Source organism: Maniola jurtina, chromosome 22 (genome assembly GCF_905333055.1).
Source record: "Maniola jurtina chromosome 22, ilManJurt1.1, whole genome shotgun sequence".
NCBI lineage: Eukaryota > Metazoa > Arthropoda > Insecta > Lepidoptera > Nymphalidae > Maniola > Maniola jurtina.
Genome location: NC_060050.1, coordinates 150298 through 167678, shown reverse-complemented (window position 1 = coordinate 167678; position 17381 = coordinate 150298). Strand labels below are relative to the sequence as shown.

General features: G+C 38.6%; 2 protein-coding genes across 3 annotated transcripts in view; one reads left to right on the top strand and one right to left on the bottom strand.

Moving 5' to 3' along the window:
- Positions 1-527: 527 nt before the first annotated feature.
- LOC123876792 (DPH3 homolog) lies at positions 528-1800 on the bottom strand. Its single transcript, XM_045923143.1, has 3 exons — positions 1604-1800; positions 1240-1314; positions 528-754 (listed from the first exon to the last, which is right to left on the bottom strand). Exons 1-3 carry the CDS (start codon positions 1709-1711, stop codon positions 683-685), a joined length of 255 nt encoding a protein of 84 aa, XP_045779099.1. The 5' UTR covers positions 1712-1800; the 3' UTR covers positions 528-682.
- Positions 1801-2026: 226 nt separating this feature from the next.
- Positions 2027-17381, top strand: part of LOC123877075 (EH domain-containing protein 3) — a 36146-nt gene continuing 20791 nt past the window's right edge. The window contains exons 1-2 of one of the 2 annotated variants that reach the window (XM_045923582.1): positions 2027-3408; positions 8854-8919. In XM_045923582.1, coding sequence (XP_045779538.1) covers positions 2184-3408; positions 8854-8919 — 1291 coding nt within the window. In that variant the 5' untranslated portion in view covers positions 2027-2183. The remainder of the gene's footprint in view (positions 3409-8853; positions 8920-17381) is intronic. The other variant, XM_045923583.1, reaches the window with a different exon arrangement.

Sequence of the window (17381 nt, the reverse complement as noted above, 5' to 3'; positions counted from 1 at the left end):
TTAGAACAATGCTAGTCTAGTGGTAATGTTCTCCTCTTGATATGGGAGGTTGGTGTTTGATCCTGGGCATGCACCTCTAACTTTTCAGTTTTTTATTTATTTATTTTTTATTTATTTTACATCTAATTGTAACGTCAGTGCCACTTACATTAACTAGATGATTAATGATGAATTGTTATACAAACACAAAAGACACAAAATCGTAAAGATAAAACAAATGACACAATAAAGGATTTTAACTTTTGAATGTATCTACGCTGAGAGCACTGAATGGTCCTGTTCATTCAATGCTCTCAGCATACCTCAGTCACTCCTGAACCAACGATATCCTGACTATCTGCATTTTAAGTAATTAAATATCACTTGCTTTAACTGTGAAGGAAAACATGAGGAAGCCTGCATGCCTAAGAGTTATGATCTCAAGAGTGTGTGAAGTCTGCCAATCTGCACGCGGACTGCCTAAACCCTTCTGAAATGAGACCCATGGGTTGATGAAAATGATGGACTAATATAAAAACTTACTTTTATATTAATACTTTATTGTATATTATCACACATGAGTTGTCTTTCAATAATCACAGCAGTTACTGCCAGCTGGGAAAGATCAGATCACTCGACTTAGTCTCGTTGAAGCTCTGTAATGCAACTGTAGCTCCATTCATAGAGCATTGAGCTTTTCATCCTAAACACTTAAAACTGCTTCCTTCTCTTTTGAATCTGTTTGTTTTTCTTCCACTTCTGCTTTGAATTTCTCCTGTAAATAGTAAATAATCAAAATTAGAACTTGTTAAAAAAAGTGTAGTTTCATTGTTTGGCATTTTTATTGCTCAAAATTAACATAGGCACTGCAAGTTTAAAGTATCATCAGTCAACTAAACACACAAAATAGGTATTTGTTTATCTAAGAGGTGGGCTAATTATTGACTAGCATTATTAAGATTTATTGTAAGTGCAAAGCTCACTGCACATAAAAATTTATCTATCAAAATTATAAACTTTGCCTGAGGTATAATAATATGAGTACTTTGATATCACATGGAGGCATTATATGCTTGCTGTGCAAAGCATAACAGGTAACTAATCCAGCAAAATTCCAAAGAAATTCTCTCTGTGATGCACACCAATCTGAGTGTCTAAGGTTCAAATCTCTCATCACGATGGGAAATTTTGCCCAGCATTGGACCATTAACACTCAAAATTCCCATATCAAAATAAACTTACAAAATAAAGGTCACTTACAGCATCATATATAACTTTAACAACCAGGGAGCAACTAGGACATGTAGCAACTTCTTCACCTGCCATTAGTTCTTCCTGTAAACAGTAATTTGTAAAAGTTAATCGTTCATTTTCTCTTTAAGTTAATAACAAAGTGCGGGGCTACAATTGCTTATACAATAATATGGCATACTATAATTGTAAATTGAACATTTGAAAATATCAACCGCCGAGTTTCTTGTTGGCTCTTCTCGATAGGAACGACATTACGAACCAGTGATAAATTACTTTGTAACCAAAAACACTTCTTTAAGTTCATTTGAATCAAAATATATTATATTCTATTTTCTCTATTCTATTCCAACAATGTAACCAAATTCCTAACCTTACTTATCTGAAACATATCTCCACACGGGCACGGGTAGTAATACATTTCCTCTTCAGCGTCATAATCGAAATCCTCGATTTCAATTTCATCGTGAAATATAGTCATTTTAACACTTTTTCCTAAAACTTACAAAATAAATAACATCGCAAGAAAAATGTTTGTACAGTGCACGTACAGTGTACAGTACTAGTCGAAAAAAAAACATTGATGCTCTTTGCATAGAATGAGCGGAATTTTGTAGCAAAATGATTTGTCTATGGTTTAAACAAAACCGGAGTGTGTATAAATACTTAACTTAAATTTTTAACCAGAGTTAAGTTCGTTGCATATTTTTTATAATGGCAACTGAGACCGTTTACTGCAGTTTACTGCCAAATTCAAATGACAAACTACCGACGTCAAATTGACAGAAGTAACGTGAAATGCATGTCAAAGTCAAACACGTCATTATTTCATTTTTATGAGGAAGAATGATCGCGGTGGTCTTGTTGGAGTTGTTGTAGTTTTTGTAATCTAAGTGGTGCAGTGAGTGAATTAGTGCATATAATATTCTCGCCAGTAGAACAATAACACAACCATGTTCAGCTGGCTAAAGAAGGAAGGTGAAAAAACGGAGAGTATCGAAAATGTCGTGGAGGGGCTCAAAAGAATTTACAAAACGAAGCTCCTGCCGCTGGAGTCGCACTATCAGTTCCACGATTTCCACTCCCCACAGCTGGAAGAGCCCGACTTCGACGCGAAACCCATGATCCTGCTCGTGGGGCAGTACTCGACCGGCAAGACGACCTTCATCAAATACCTGCTCGAGAGAGATTTTCCGGGGATACGAATCGGGCCGGAGCCGACCACGGATAGGTTTATAGCCGTCATGTTCGACGAGAAAGAGGGCATGATCCCCGGGAACGCGCTCGTCGTCGACCCGAAGAAACAGTTTCGGCCGCTTAGCAAATTCGGAAACGCTTTTCTAAATAGGTTCCAGTGTTCGACCGTGAACTCGCCGGTGTTGCGCGGCATCTCGATCGTGGACACGCCCGGCATCCTGTCGGGCGAGAAGCAGCGCGTGGACCGCGGCTACGACTTCACCGGCGTGCTGGAGTGGTTCGCGGAGCGCGTCGACCGGATCATTCTGCTGTTCGACGCCCACAAACTCGACATTTCCGATGAGTTCCGGAGAAGTATCGAAGCTTTGCGGGGTCACGACGACAAAATACGTATAGTGCTGAACAAGGCGGACATGATAGACCACCAGCAGCTGATGCGGGTGTACGGCGCGCTCATGTGGTCGCTGGGGAAGGTGCTGCAGACCCCCGAGGTGGCTCGGGTGTATATCGGCTCGTTCTGGGACCAGCCCTTACGGTACGACGTAAACAGACGGCTATTCGAGGACGAGGAGCAGGACTTGTTCAGAGACATGCAATCGTTACCTCGGAATGCAGCGTTACGTAAATTAAACGACTTAATAAAGAGGGCCCGCCTCGCTAAAGTCCACGCGTACATAGTCAGCGAACTTAGGAAAGAAATGCCCTCCATGTTCGGCAAGGATGGTAAAAAGAAGGATTTAATAAAGAATTTAGGTCAAGTTTACGACAGGATTCAAAGAGAACAACAGATTTCTCCCGGGGACTTCCCGGATATCAAGAAGATGCAGGAGACGCTTGCAAATCACGACTTCACCAAGTTCCACCCGCTGAAGCCCAAGCTGCTGGAGGTGGTGGACCACATGCTGGCCACCGACATCGCGCGCCTCATGGACATGATCCCCCAGGAGGATGTCAACATTGTGGCAGAACCACTCATCAAGGGTGAGTACTACATCATTACTTACATACATCTATTTATTTTATATGTTAGGACTAAGCAGTGAGATACACGGCCGTATTCACAAACGTTACTATGAGGTCTCACAGTGCGCTCGAACGCATAGTGTAGGTTCCACCAATCGGATCATTGTAAATTGACGTGATACAGTCATCTGATTGGTGGATCGGACACTGTGCGTTTGAGCACACTATGAGACCTCATAGTAACGTTTGTGAATACGGGTGTTAATTAATGACTTTAATCAAGAAAGTCTAGGCTATTTATTAAGTATTTTACTTCAGACTTTTTTATAAACAAATTCATCAAATTGAAGATTTTATTTAGTATTTTGGTTGTTAGTGTTAGTGCAGTTACTAAATGCTGAGTTTTTTGAAACAAGTTCAAAAATTTAAGTGAATATGAAACTAATTTAATCACATAGATAACCCTTTTCACTCAGAGAGGAGACCCGTGCTCTGTAGTGAGCCGGCGGTCAGGGGATCACGATGATGAATCACAAGAATCTTGGGATTAAATTAGTTTATTCTCCACTTAACTTTTTAGGGTTTTTTCGAACAACTCAGTGTAACAGTGTCTCTTGGACATTTTCTTGTTATTGACTGACCAAAACGATGCATCTCAGTTCTTTAAAATGGTTTTGAAATGTAAACCCACCAAATGGTTTTAGAACCTAAGGGACAATATTTATAGACTTCATTAACTCAGCACTGCATGTTGAGTCAGTTACATAAATTAAGTTCTCACACATACATGCAAAAATGAAGCCAGGAAACAAAACTGGATAACATTTCAACATGCATTCCTTATATATAAATGTGTGTAAATTATCACATTCTGCCCCAAGGCTGTACTTATTATATCATTTATCATCTAAGGCCTATACTATATCACAAGTATCTATATCTCACTAGCTGATGCCCGCGACTTTGTTCGTGTGGATGTAGGTTTTTCCTGTGGGAACTCTTTGATTTTCTGGGATAAAAAGTAGCCTATGTGCTAATCCAGGGTATAATCTATCTCCATTCTAAATTTCAGCCCAATCCGTCCAGTAGTTTTTGCGTGAAGGAGTAACAAACATACACACACACACACACATACAAACTTTCTCCTTTATAATATTAGTGTGAAGTGTTATATCTGAGTATAATTTGTTCCAATTTATGATGAGCTAGATGATGCCCGGAACTGCGTCTGTTTGAACTTGGTTAGGTTTTCTTAAACAACCTGTGGGAATTTTCTAGGATAAAAAGTAGCGTATCGGCTGTAAGCTAACTCTAAACTCATCCCAATTAGTTTAGCAGATGGGCTGTGAAAAGATACACAGATACACTTGGCGATTTCACTACCCATATTATAAATACGGAAATGTGTTTGTTTGTCTGTCAATTACATTTCAAAGAAGAAATTTATCAAAGTGATTTTTTTGAACCCTAGAATCTGACTTACAATCCTACCTAAGTAGCTATTAGCTGTGTTGTAGTGGCTAAAATATAGTTCTGACAAGAATACCATAAACTCTATCATTCAAGCGTATCAATTCTACATAGATATGAAGTAACTATAGCATAAGGAACATTCATGCCTTATCACAAGATATTGACCTGAATAAGCACTGTTATCAGTTGATAATGATAAGTGTGTGAGCTCACCTGTTGCTAACTAGTACATACACATCATTCTTTAAAGTTTTACACTAAAGCCATTTTAACTATAGCAAAGTCTCCTCTGTAAATTACATCATGTAAAAAGTAATAGTTTTTTTTTTTTGAAGATTTTTCCTCTTTGGATTATTATTGTTAGTATTTACAAGAATCTCTAAGGAGAGGTCTAGGGTTTGATTGAAAGTGGGCCCTATGACAAGATTATTATTTTGTATCAAAGTGTTTTTGGTATCTAAACTCATACTTAGGTCATGTATTTAAAACATCGAAAACACTTCAGCGGTCTAGCTACAGGCAAAGATTTTCCTTTAATTACTTATACCTAACCATTTTCATTATTACGAGTGAGTTGTGACTCAGTTAGCTGATGCACACGTCAGAAGAAAAGAAATAACTAAATAACTAAGGAATGACGTATACTTACGAGTATATTATTGTATGGATGTATTCATAGGCTATTGTCAACATTAAATCTTAACTTTTATAAAATACTAGAAGATGCCCGCGGCTTCGCCGGCGTGGAGTTCGGTTTTTTAAAATCCCGTAGGAACTCTTTGATTTTCCGGGATAAAAAGTAGCCTATGTGCTAATCCAGGATATTATCTATCTCCATTCCAAATTTCAGCCAAATCCATTCAGTAGTTATTGCGTGAAAGAGTAACAAACATACACACACACACACACACATACAAACTTTCGCCTTTATAATATTAGTGTGATAGTGTGATTAGTGTGATAAGTGTGATGTGATATTTTGTTATGACCAGAAGGAAAGCATGTTTTCGTCAGATATGGGTTAGTTAGTTAGTTGACTTAAATAATTACTTAGAAATACTCCTAGGACGGTAATTGAAAATAAATCGTGACGCCATGGATGAAAATGGTTTCAACAGTTCCTATTTAGCGCATTATTGATTAGGAAAACAATACCATCTGAATTGCATCACTGAATAGCTACAGAACTTCGACGCGTAACGTAGTGTCTAGAGTTTAGACCCTATTCCAAATCTCATATTTCTTACAACATTAACTTTTTCATCGCTATCCATTCGCTATCACCTTTACTTTCGCTACCTTTTAAGTCAGTAAGGAAAAATAGATTATTAAATACGAGTACATGTGTTTAAACTATCGTGAGTGATTTCCATTATAAGTATAGAATGTAACGGCTATCTTCACGTACCGCAACGCGCAGCGAGCTGAGTCCCGGACAAATGGGTTCGAATCTAGTCGGGCTTACATCGTACATACGTGAATATAGCCGTTACATTCTATGCTTATTACAACGTGGTTTCTCCTGAAAATACTTAGGTACTATGTACTTAGGTTATGTAGGTTTAAAGAGAGTTACAGCTGTGAATTTAGGTCTCCGCACGAAAGTTCAATCCCCCTGCCGGCTGAGTCGGCAAAGTTTGCGGTAGCAATGAACAGCAAGTAATATTCGACCTCCTTAGCGCCCGATGCCCTCTAAACAGCTGCCATTGTTCTTGCTTCACTAATTAATAAAATTAGCGCTTTCACTTTGCTTTTTAACTACGAAAAATGCTTCTTTGAATTACTAATATCATAATATGTAGAATACTTTCATATTACATGACCTATAAACCTACAGGAATCAAATCCCCAATGATTTGTTACTAGAATATTGGATAAGCCAAAACATAATGCGTCGACGGTCAATGGTATTTTCCGCGACACATAAAACCCGTATGATCTGCTTTTTATTGACATGTCAAGGCAGCATCATCCAAGCACCTCATATTGTCATCTCATAGTACAAACTTATAGCTAGTTTCCAGTAGTTACTACTAGTTTATATCCGACAACGATTAGCCTTTTTTGCATTTTGCATGGATTGCAGCCAAGCGCATAGACTACTATAAATTAAAAAAAACCATATTGATTCCATTGATATACCTACCCATCTCACTTATTTATTTACATTGTACATTTCATGGGCGTTACCGTAAACCCCAAAAGTGCTTATACAAAGTCGTTATCAATCCGTCACGCGAAACAGACGGTTATCAGAGCATTAACCAATACCGAGTAAAAACTACACTGAAGCGCCAGTGTCACCAAACTGATTACGATTAGGCCGCGGAACGACCGCGCTGGTAACCTTGAATAGTGTGCTTGAACTACATTGTTGTAAGTTATAGTTGTAACGCGCTACAGATCCGAATGGAGCAGTGACGTGCAACTTTTTTTTATGTCCCCATTGATCATGATCATCATTGTATCATTTCTATGGAGCCACATATTTAAATCTGTTTTATAGGCTACTTTACATACTGTCGGATTTATGAATCGGATGGATTATGATTAAATTAAATTTGTTTATTTCATGTAGGACAATTAGCGTGTCTTATTAGCTTAATAGCGTTTGGTAAAAGGATTCTACTGAGAAGAGCCGGCAAGAGACTCAGCAGTTCTCTCTTTTCAAATCATAAAAATTTACAATATGTATCAATAGTTACACTACACCATCGACCACCACCAGCACCACCATAACAAGTTGATCACCATCTTGTGGTCAACTGAAAGTTCAGCCAGTTCAGTTCAGTTACTTCCACGCAACTTTGTCACTAAGAAATACAGCAATTGTATAATAACCTCGACTTAATAAGTATGTTTTTATTTTTACACACTTATTAAGTCGAAATTTTGATTATTAATTCATACATCTGCTTACTTCAATTCCCTGTAAGATGAAGCAGCTAGTTACTACTGGAAAAGCGAGCCTGTATTTTATATTTAAGCCTTTAGCAGTTCAACTTACTCATTCGTCCGCGGTAGCGACTACCTATGCCTATGGTGTAAAGTGTAAGGGCATACCGCGTGCGAATGCGACGAAAAGTAGGTGTATATTACAAACATACAGTACATACACACATATACACATAGTACATATAGGTTATTTAGGTAATCAAGTTGGTAATATATGATTAAGCGCAAATACAAGTAGTAAGTAGGAACTTTATGTTTTACTAAGTAACTTATTGAGTTTTTGCTTATGCATAATAATTTTTGCATAATATTTATTTGAATTTCTTTGAGTTTCTTATTATTTTTTATGCCTCAATATCACCTAACATTTAAGTTTGTCCCGCATGTAAATATTAGTACAGAACGCGTCACGGAAGTTGAAAAAGTGTACGGTTACTGTGCAGAGTTGTGCTGCGAGGATTTTGCGTGACGACCTACGAATAAATAAAATACCATCGCAAAGACCAGCTGCGGAGACAATGCGCGACCCGCTACGGCATCGATGCGTTACGGAATTCCACATACACTTTGTGAGGGATTTTTCGATCAATTTGATAGCACGAAAAGTGGGCGACGCGCGACCACGTCGTAGATGTCTATGCGTATTGTAGAATCAAAAATAATAATATAGCCTCGCGTCTTCCAGCTAGGGATTCGTTAACTCAGTGTCTAACACTGAATGATAGCCACCGAGGCTGTTGGTTCTACATTGCTGCTTCACTGGGTGATATAAAATTATTTTTTTTGTAAAGAATCTTCAATGGATTAAAAAATGAGCTCGGTGGCTATCATTCAGTGTTAGACACTGTGTTAGCAAATCACCGCGCAGGTTTCAGCATCGTAGGTCAACTCATTACTGATACTTGCTGTAGGACCTTCGTTCTACACGCAATTCCGAGTAACATTTTGCCGTGGCGGATGTCTAGGCTGTTTCAACTTTCGTGGCGCGCGCTGTAGGCTTGAACGCATGAGATAGTAAAGTTGTGTTTCTCCAAGGCGGGGAGCCGGCCGGCGCGCTGGACAGCCTGGAGGGGCTGCACGCCAAGCGGGGCTTCCTGCAAGGTAAGCTGTGTTGGGCCCAGCGCTGGGACATGCCACCGACATGATTACACTACGCGGCACGAAAGTTGAAAAAGTTGTACAAGTCAGTAGACAGTAGGTACGCCAAAACTATTTGCATTTTTGGTTATCTATAGTTGGTGTTAGGTAAAAAGAACTCTGTTAAACCTGCGCAGAAGATGATTTATTCTATTTAGTGATGAGAAGTGAGCCCCGACAGCGGGGGTGCATGTACTGGCCCACTATTTGTTCGTTAAGGTGAGATCTATAGAACGCACTCTGACTTTGCTTAGACTTAAGACAGTGTTGGAACGAGACAGATGTATATGTCTCACATAAATCTATCTCGTCGTAACTCAATCTTAAATCTGAGCAAAGTCAAAATGCGCTCTCTGCCTTGAAGAAAATTCGTTCGGAGCTCTTTTTGCTGAACGCCAACTGTATATAAGGTGAAATTCCGTGGGAGTTCACGCGACAGACGTGAGCGGCTGTCATTACATCGTCGTCGGTTGCACGCTTTTGCATCGGTTTCAGCTCACGCAAATACACCTTTCGCAGTTTCAACGTTCGTGATGAAAACTGTAGCTGTACTTATTTGACAAAGGTCACGGTGAAACAACCGTTTTGACCTATTAAGTAAAGACCTCGAGTGATCTAGAAACTTGACCTGAAACTTGAATAGTTAAAATGCAAAATTATTGTTTTACATTCTAAGAATATTTAAATTTGACTTGTCTTAAAACAGTATGTAATCAATTTTTTTTTGTTACGAAAATTTGAATCAAAAGTCACCAAATTCAATGTACCAAAGGATCAATTCGTTATCTAAATGAGTATGACAGTGTCCGCATGTCCCGGCGCGTGGCTGATTGTGTTGTCAAATGCCGTGGCTCTAATTCTGTATCGGAGCCGCTGTTCTATTGTTTGTTTCATTCTTTGTAGTTTGTCTTTATTAGTCTAAACTTACTTTACATCCACTAGAGGCAGCTGAGGTCGAGGCAACGCCCGAGACGCTGCCTCATCCTGAGGCACGCCGCGGTATGAGGCAAATGCCCAATTTTGACTATTTTGTTGGTTATCTCGTGCTCAAATGGAGCCTCATTCGAGTCGGAACGTTTAGTTACTTAGCTTCGTTTCCTTTTGAACAGCTTCAGCTTGCCTCAAGTAGAGGCTGCTCGTCCTGAAGCTGCTCCAATGAGTACGAAGCTCTTACCGATCTTGAAATGTTCATTTTGTTCCTTTAGTACCTACTAATTTATGCCTTATAATTTGACTGTTCAAATAGCCTAACCTATAACTTTAAAGAAATTATCAGACCATAACATTGCCTGGCAAACCACTACAGCAAAAAAGCGGTGTAGCTGGAAACAAGGGGTGACTGATCAACCAATCGCGAGCTCTCGCGCGGTAGTAATCCCCTTAGATCCGCCAAAGAGATCTAAAATTCGATATTGCGCATTCGCTCAAGTTGTTAGTCGAGCATCATGCTAGCAGCCCAAATAGAATCAGTTGTCGTTGTCGCGCTGATTGTACTAGAATGTTAGTAAGTATAGTTAGTTTATCCTGAAGTAGTAATGACACTTCTTATGAGTAACCACTTAACTACCGCCCGCTCCTTGACATTCATCGGAATTATCCCAACATGACACATGCAATTATGACGCCTCTACACGCTACGTTTATCAGCTCGCCTCAATCACCAATACCAAACTCAATCAGCCGATGAGAGATAAGATTGCGAAGTCGATAATAACGAGTGTCGCCAGTGAATGCCTTACCTTGCGGGGTGATATTTTAGGAGCGATCAGTGCGGCGAAAAGTGGTACTATTAGAACCTAATTTAAAGAATCAGAGACGATTGTAAAGAAAAAAAAGAAAAGAGAAAGGAAAAGAAAAAAATAAAGTATTTTTTCAAAATTGGTAAGTAGTTGGTATTATTATTAAACTAGCTGATTCCCGCAGCTTCGCCCGCGTGGATTGATCAGATCCCTTGCAGCATCAGGATTGAGGAGTTGGACTCCAAATTTTTTATGAAACAATGTCGCAAAGTTCCTCTATCGATTAAAAAAGAAATGACGCAAATTGGTTCAGAAATCTCGGAGATTTCGGTGTACATAGGTAGAAAAACACGACTCCCTTTTTGAAAGTCGGTTAAAAAAGTAGCCTATGTTACTCCCTGGTCAATTCTCTACTTGTCTGTGAAAATCCCGTCAAAATCGTTGCAGCCGTTCCCAAGATTAGCCTTTTCAAACAGACAGACAGACAAAAATTATAAAAACGTGTGATTCAGTTATAGTATCGTTCAAATAACCATATGACCTTAATATGCGGTAGTTATTTCGAAATTACAGACAGACACTCCAATTTTATTTATTAGTATAGACAATTTTATTTATTAGTAGTATAGATTTATAAATGAGGAGATCCGTAGGTTCTCACTGACTGTTCTCAAAATATCACCCCGCAAATAATATTAGGTGTGGCTGCTGGGTTCTCGGAAGAATTCCTCGCCAATCGTGATATCATTATTCACTGCAGTACTTTTGTATAAGAGATTTTTTTGTTCAACTTGGCGTGAATGTGTTCGAAGTAAGAAGCTGTTCGAGATACGTTCAATCAACAGATAACAACTAATAGTTGTTTTTTCTGTTTCATTCAACATCTATATCGATTGAAATAAACCGAGTGATTTGTACTTTAAACTTATTTTAGAAGATTTAAAGGAATATTATTATGCTTCATTTAGGTGTGTTTGAAATTAAAATAATGAGACTTTTTGGTTAACTACTAAATCGTAGTCTTAGATATGTCGTAACTACAGTCTTTGAACATGAATACCAAACAATTACAAATGTTGTAGATCAAAACCTTAAGATAAAGAGCATAATAAAAATGATGCAAATTGAAACATAAAGCATAACTCAAAATTTAAAAAACCCCCGACACAAAAACCTCTATAAGAAAACTAGGAAAGAGCTGATAACTTTCAAACGGCTGAATCGATTTTCTTCAATTATAGCTAAGAACACTCTCGATCAAGCCACCTTTCAAACAAAAAAAAAAACTAAATTAAAATCGGTTCATTCGTTTAGAAGCTACGATGCCACAGACAGATATACAGATACACAGACACACAGATACACACGTTAAACTTATAACACCTCTCTTTTTGGGTCGGGGTTAAAAATTTGATAAAAAAAGTAGGATAATCTCTTGAAAATTCTGCTTACTTGTTGGCTTGTCTGAACTAGTAGGTATTAATTTAATTTAAGCAGTTAAGTTTCTCCTAATAAAACAGTGGGTGGGACAAGATTTGCCTTGTAATGAAAATGACTTTGTGAAGAGTAGGTACTGTGTAGTGTGTACAGTGCAATATTCGGTAGACAAAAGTAGGCAAGTTCACAGATCAAGCTAACGTTTGCCCCTAATTACGTTTCCGCATTAACTTGCGGCGAGTAGACTGGACCAGTACCTGTACCTATAATACTCGTCTAGGAGTACCAACTACACAGTAACAATAGCCACTGTGACTCAATGTTTAGAGATGTGAGCCAGTGTGTGAATAATACTATAATGCACAAATACAATACTAATACAACAATACTCGACACTCTGACGAATGTTGAAATACAACTTATGACGAAATTACTGAATTTAGCAGTACCCATACAATCCATACTAATATTAAATTGAAATTAAATACTTTATTAAATGTGAAAGTGTGTTTATCTGTCTGTTAGCTTTTCACAGCCCATCCGTCTAACTGTAAAATTTGATACAAAATATATAGTTTGCATCCTAGAGACAGACATATTATAACTATCCTACTTTTTATTCCGGAAAACCAAAAGTTTTACGTTAATTTTTAAAATATCTAAATCGGACATCATTTAGTACTTACTTAAAACATAAATAAACTTTTACAAACCTGCCACTTATTCGAAATGCTGTTCGAATCGAGAAAAACTCGCAAGAAACTCGGCGGTTGCTCTGTTCAAATTTTTTACTAAATTATTATTTAGGCGAAGTCCCGTGCACTGCTGAATGAGTCAAAACCATACAATTATCAAATTAAAGTTGACTGTGAATCATCAAAACTCATGACTATACATATAACGAATATTGTATAAGAGTAAGTAGGTATATAACTTGTATATAACGATTTTATTAGTTCTCGCATTATCTTATGCAAGTGGTTATTACTTATTTGTATTAGATTACTTAATTTCTTGAAAAGAGATAAAGATTAAGTGTCTCGATTAATAACCAAGTTGCGTACATTGATAAAAAATGCAGATAAACAGACCGGTTGCACTACTTATGTATCTAAGTACTCACTTGTTGCAAAAACGAGTGGCAGCGTGAAGCGATCGCACGGGGGCTCGGGGGACATGAATTATGTATATCGTGGGTCGCTACGGAATCTCATAAAACACGTTAACTTCAATTAAGATAATGCATTTTGTGATGTTGCCACATCTTTATGAAATACGTATAACTGTAATGTTTGACATCCTCAGTCAGCAGCTCGATTCCGTAAAACCTGCATCAATAATTATTATAATCGCAATTGTTGTTATTGGCTGAATTTATACAATTCTTGTTGCAACAGTGCATTGTAGCCAATAGTGAGCGAGCATCAATCAATCAGAGATGATTGCGATCGTGACATTGTAGCTGTCACTCTACCGCAATCGAGCCGCTGCAGAATTTCTTGTTCTTGTGTTGATTGGTGGCAGAATTTCAAAGAGCTCAGCGGTTTGATTGCGGTAGAATGACAGCTTGCTCACTTTTGGCTACAATTCGTTATTGCAACAAGAATGCCAATAATTCAGCTAATTACAACAATTGCGATAGTAATAATGATTGATGCAGGTTTTCCTGAATCGATCTACAAAGTGACTGCTCGCTGCGCATCCAACATCCTGTGATTTTGAAATTTTCGTTTTTGACGCCATTTGGTTCAAGAAACAACATTTCAGATTTTGAACTGAGTAATCCAAATTTTTTCAAAAGAATTTTTTAGTAATTTCTCCTAAATACTTGTGATTTTCATAGCGGAATTTGATGCACAGAATCACAAATCAACAAATTAATAACGTTGCCAGTTGCCCTTTCTTTTAATAAACCTCTATTTTACTATTTCCAAGTTCCAACAGTAGTTAGATGGGTTGGAAGGACAGACGCATTAAAAGGCACACCAAAATATCGACATGGTGTAACTGTGTCGTTCACATGGTCGCTACAGCAACATGTAGTAGGTACACAGCATAGTAGTTACTGCTGACAATGGGAGCGCGACCGATACTTTCGCCGGAGGTCGACTGCGCGCGCGCCGCTACATGCTATCAAATGATGACTATGTGCTTACATAATATTTCTGTATCTAAATATATTTAAATAAAAGCCCTGACTCATCAATGCCAATCCAAACCGTTGGAACTGAAAATCTACAATCTTACACGGAGCCTTCGTTTATAATGTAAACAAGGGACCATTATTATCATCATTCAACCGATAAACCTTCACAGCTGGACATAGACAGTGGCAATTTTTCCTGACCTCATAACCGGTTAAAGATTGACTTTGGAGGGTACCTATCTGTTCAACAAGTAGCAAAAAATTCTCGTGCAAATGTTCCAAAGATAAAATTTACTAAAAGAAAAAACAGACAGACAGGCAGACAACAAAATGATCCTATAAGGATTCCGTTTTTCTTTTTGAGGTACGGAACCCTAACAATAGGAGATAAAGAAAACTTTAATCTGTGATTATTCCCTTCTATCTACGTTGCGTAGTCTACGGTCTTAACCAGCTTTTACGGTAGATTGTTTATGTATTGCTCAATAAAACTCTAGATCAAAACCCATAATCCGAAAATTAAAATTTGCAATAAGTAAATATCGGTCAGCTTCCGTAAGCATAACTCGCGTCGTTTATAACTGACACTTAAAATAATTGCAGGAAGGAATGTAATAGTTTACTGCTGGACTCGATTACGTAAATGGTAAAGGATCGCGTGTGAATGCATAGCGTAGCGGCTGTCGGTGGAACTGAGGCTGAGGTGTCGCAAACTAGGCGATGCACCGCTAGGTACTTGCTGCGATACACTTGCGCTGCAAGAATTTATACTTTCCAAGGCACAGAAGAGATATTTCAGTCTACTGGATAAGTATTATTATAGCCTCCATTCAAGCTCAACGGTTGAGGATGAGGAGGCGACCGAATTCTCAAAGGTCGACGGTTCAAACCGTTGCACTGTTGTCGTACCCAAACTTTCGCCTTTATAATATTACTAGGCGATGCCCGCGACTTCGCCCGCGTGGACCGCGAGGTTTTTTGAAATCCCGTGGGAACTCTTTGATTTTCCGGGACAAAAAGTAGCCTATGCGCTAATTCAGGATATTATCTATCTCCTTTCCAAGTTTCAGCCAAATCCGTCCAGTGGTTTTTGCGTGAAGGAGTAACAAACACACACACACACACACACACGCACGCACGCACGCACGCACGCACGCGCGCACGCACGCACGCACGCACGCACGCACGCACGCACGCACGCACACACACACACACACACAAACTTTCGGCTTTATAATATTAGTCTGAAGTGTGATAGTGTGAAGTGTGATGGGACGGCTATCACCTCGTTACAATTTCCAATGCTTGTTGTGTCGGCCAGTGATCTAAATGCCTTGTTTACGTAGTATTGCTACAAGAGTTAATTGCGCGGGGCATTGTTCCCGCGTCCGCTGTGACGAGATGACATCAGGCGCGTGACTCGCATCTCTGGACCATTGTCTGCCAGTAGGTACGGTTACTGCGCCCGAGCGATGGCTGGACCCACACAATAGCAGTCTGTTGTAGAGGACGCTGCTAAAAATCGTTTGTTTCCCTTTGTCGTATCCGCTCCACTCCAGTGCCTTATAACACTAAATTTATGATCAACAATCTGATATCGTCCGCGTGGATTTAGGGTTTTAAAATCCCATGGAAACTTTGATTTTTCGGGATAAAAAGTTGCTGAAGTCAATTACCGGGGCGTAAGCTACCTCTGTGCCAAATTTCATATAAATCGGTTTAACAGATAGAAACTTAAAAATCCCGTAGGAACTCTTTAATTTTCCGGAATAAAAATTGCCTATGTCGCTATGTCCTAATTCTAAATAGGTCTTTATTTCTCTATTCATATCTATTCAAAAACACGCCGATCGATGACTTCGTTGTGGCGTGAAAAATCAATAAACTAACAAACAAAAACACTTTCGCATTTATGATATGGGTAGGTACTCATATCATAGTTAAGTTTCTCAATAAATCTATAGAGACATTGGCTCCAGTCAATTGTGGCCTACCTCCCATTGTCGCGTTGCTTCTGACACACTAATCTTTATAATATTACCGTGCTTTTCTAGTTGTATCTATTTATATTCTCATTCATAACTAGACCTTCCTGAGTCACTTTTAATACTACCAGTGGCTTTCAGCTGGACAGCGTAAATACATGAGGGCCCTTTGTCAATGCATTGTACTGTAACTATAATGGTCATTTTGTTGTGTCATTCATACCTACTTCATTGATCATCATCTCGTTACAAATGCGAATGTGTGTTTGTTTGTTGGTTTATTGGTTTGCTATTCAATCACGTCGCAATGAAGCAACAGGTGGGCGTGATTTTTTGCATGGGTATAGTTAAGACCTTGAAAGTAACATATAGGCTACTTTTATCGTGGAAAATCAAAGACTTCCTACGGGATTTTTGAAACCTAAATCCCCACAGACGTAGTAGCGGGCATGTAGTGGTAAGACATAAAGAAATGATACAAGAAATACATCTATGTATACGTAATATATTATGAAAAGAAAAGTCCTGACTCGGATTTTTTGAAATATGAGTAGGTCCCTAATCCCTATTGAAGCAAAGCTGCATGTGGTCATTAGAAGAAAATATTTGAAAGAGAAAATATTTGAAAGAGAAAATATTTTATTAGCTTGATTTTTTTCTTTTCGTTCTTCGGGCTGATATATCAAGTTGTCAAATATCAATTGACTATCGATTATATGTATGTGTGGTTTCGTAGCCCTTTAATATTTGATTTGTATACGAACAGGTTTTATAGTATTTCTAGTTATTCATTAGACTGTTAGATAAGTACTGCTTCCTCGCAAAATTTAGCATGTCAGTAGTTACAAGTAACAGTACAAGTTTAGTTCAGTGCGCAGTGATGCAGCAATATGAAGAAGAAGAAAAACTAGCACCGACTTCATAGAGCGTGCTGCGTGATCATAATAACAATATCGGAAGTGCAATGTGGGCTGCGCGTGCGCTGCATACGATATTGTTATATTATGGGCTGTACTATATTACGCCGACCGCCCAAGACTGTCTCTAGGGATGACGAAAGTATCGATGCAAAAATATATGTACCCTGGTCCTCCGATTCCTCAAAATCCGTCAGCAGTG

Excerpts from the sequence above, each read along its gene's own strand:
- LOC123876792 (XM_045923143.1), bottom strand. The coding sequence starts at position 1,711 with ATGACTATATTTCACGATGAAATTGAAATCGAGGATTTCGATTATGAC. Across the intron at positions 1,315-1,603 it reads ATATGTTTCAGATAAGTAAG|GAAGAACTAATGGCAGGTGA; the intron begins GTTAGGAATTTG and ends TACTGTTTACAG. Across the intron at positions 755-1,239 it reads TTAAAGTTATATATGATGCT|GAGAAATTCAAAGCAGAAGT; the intron begins GTAAGTGACCTT and ends TACTATTTACAG.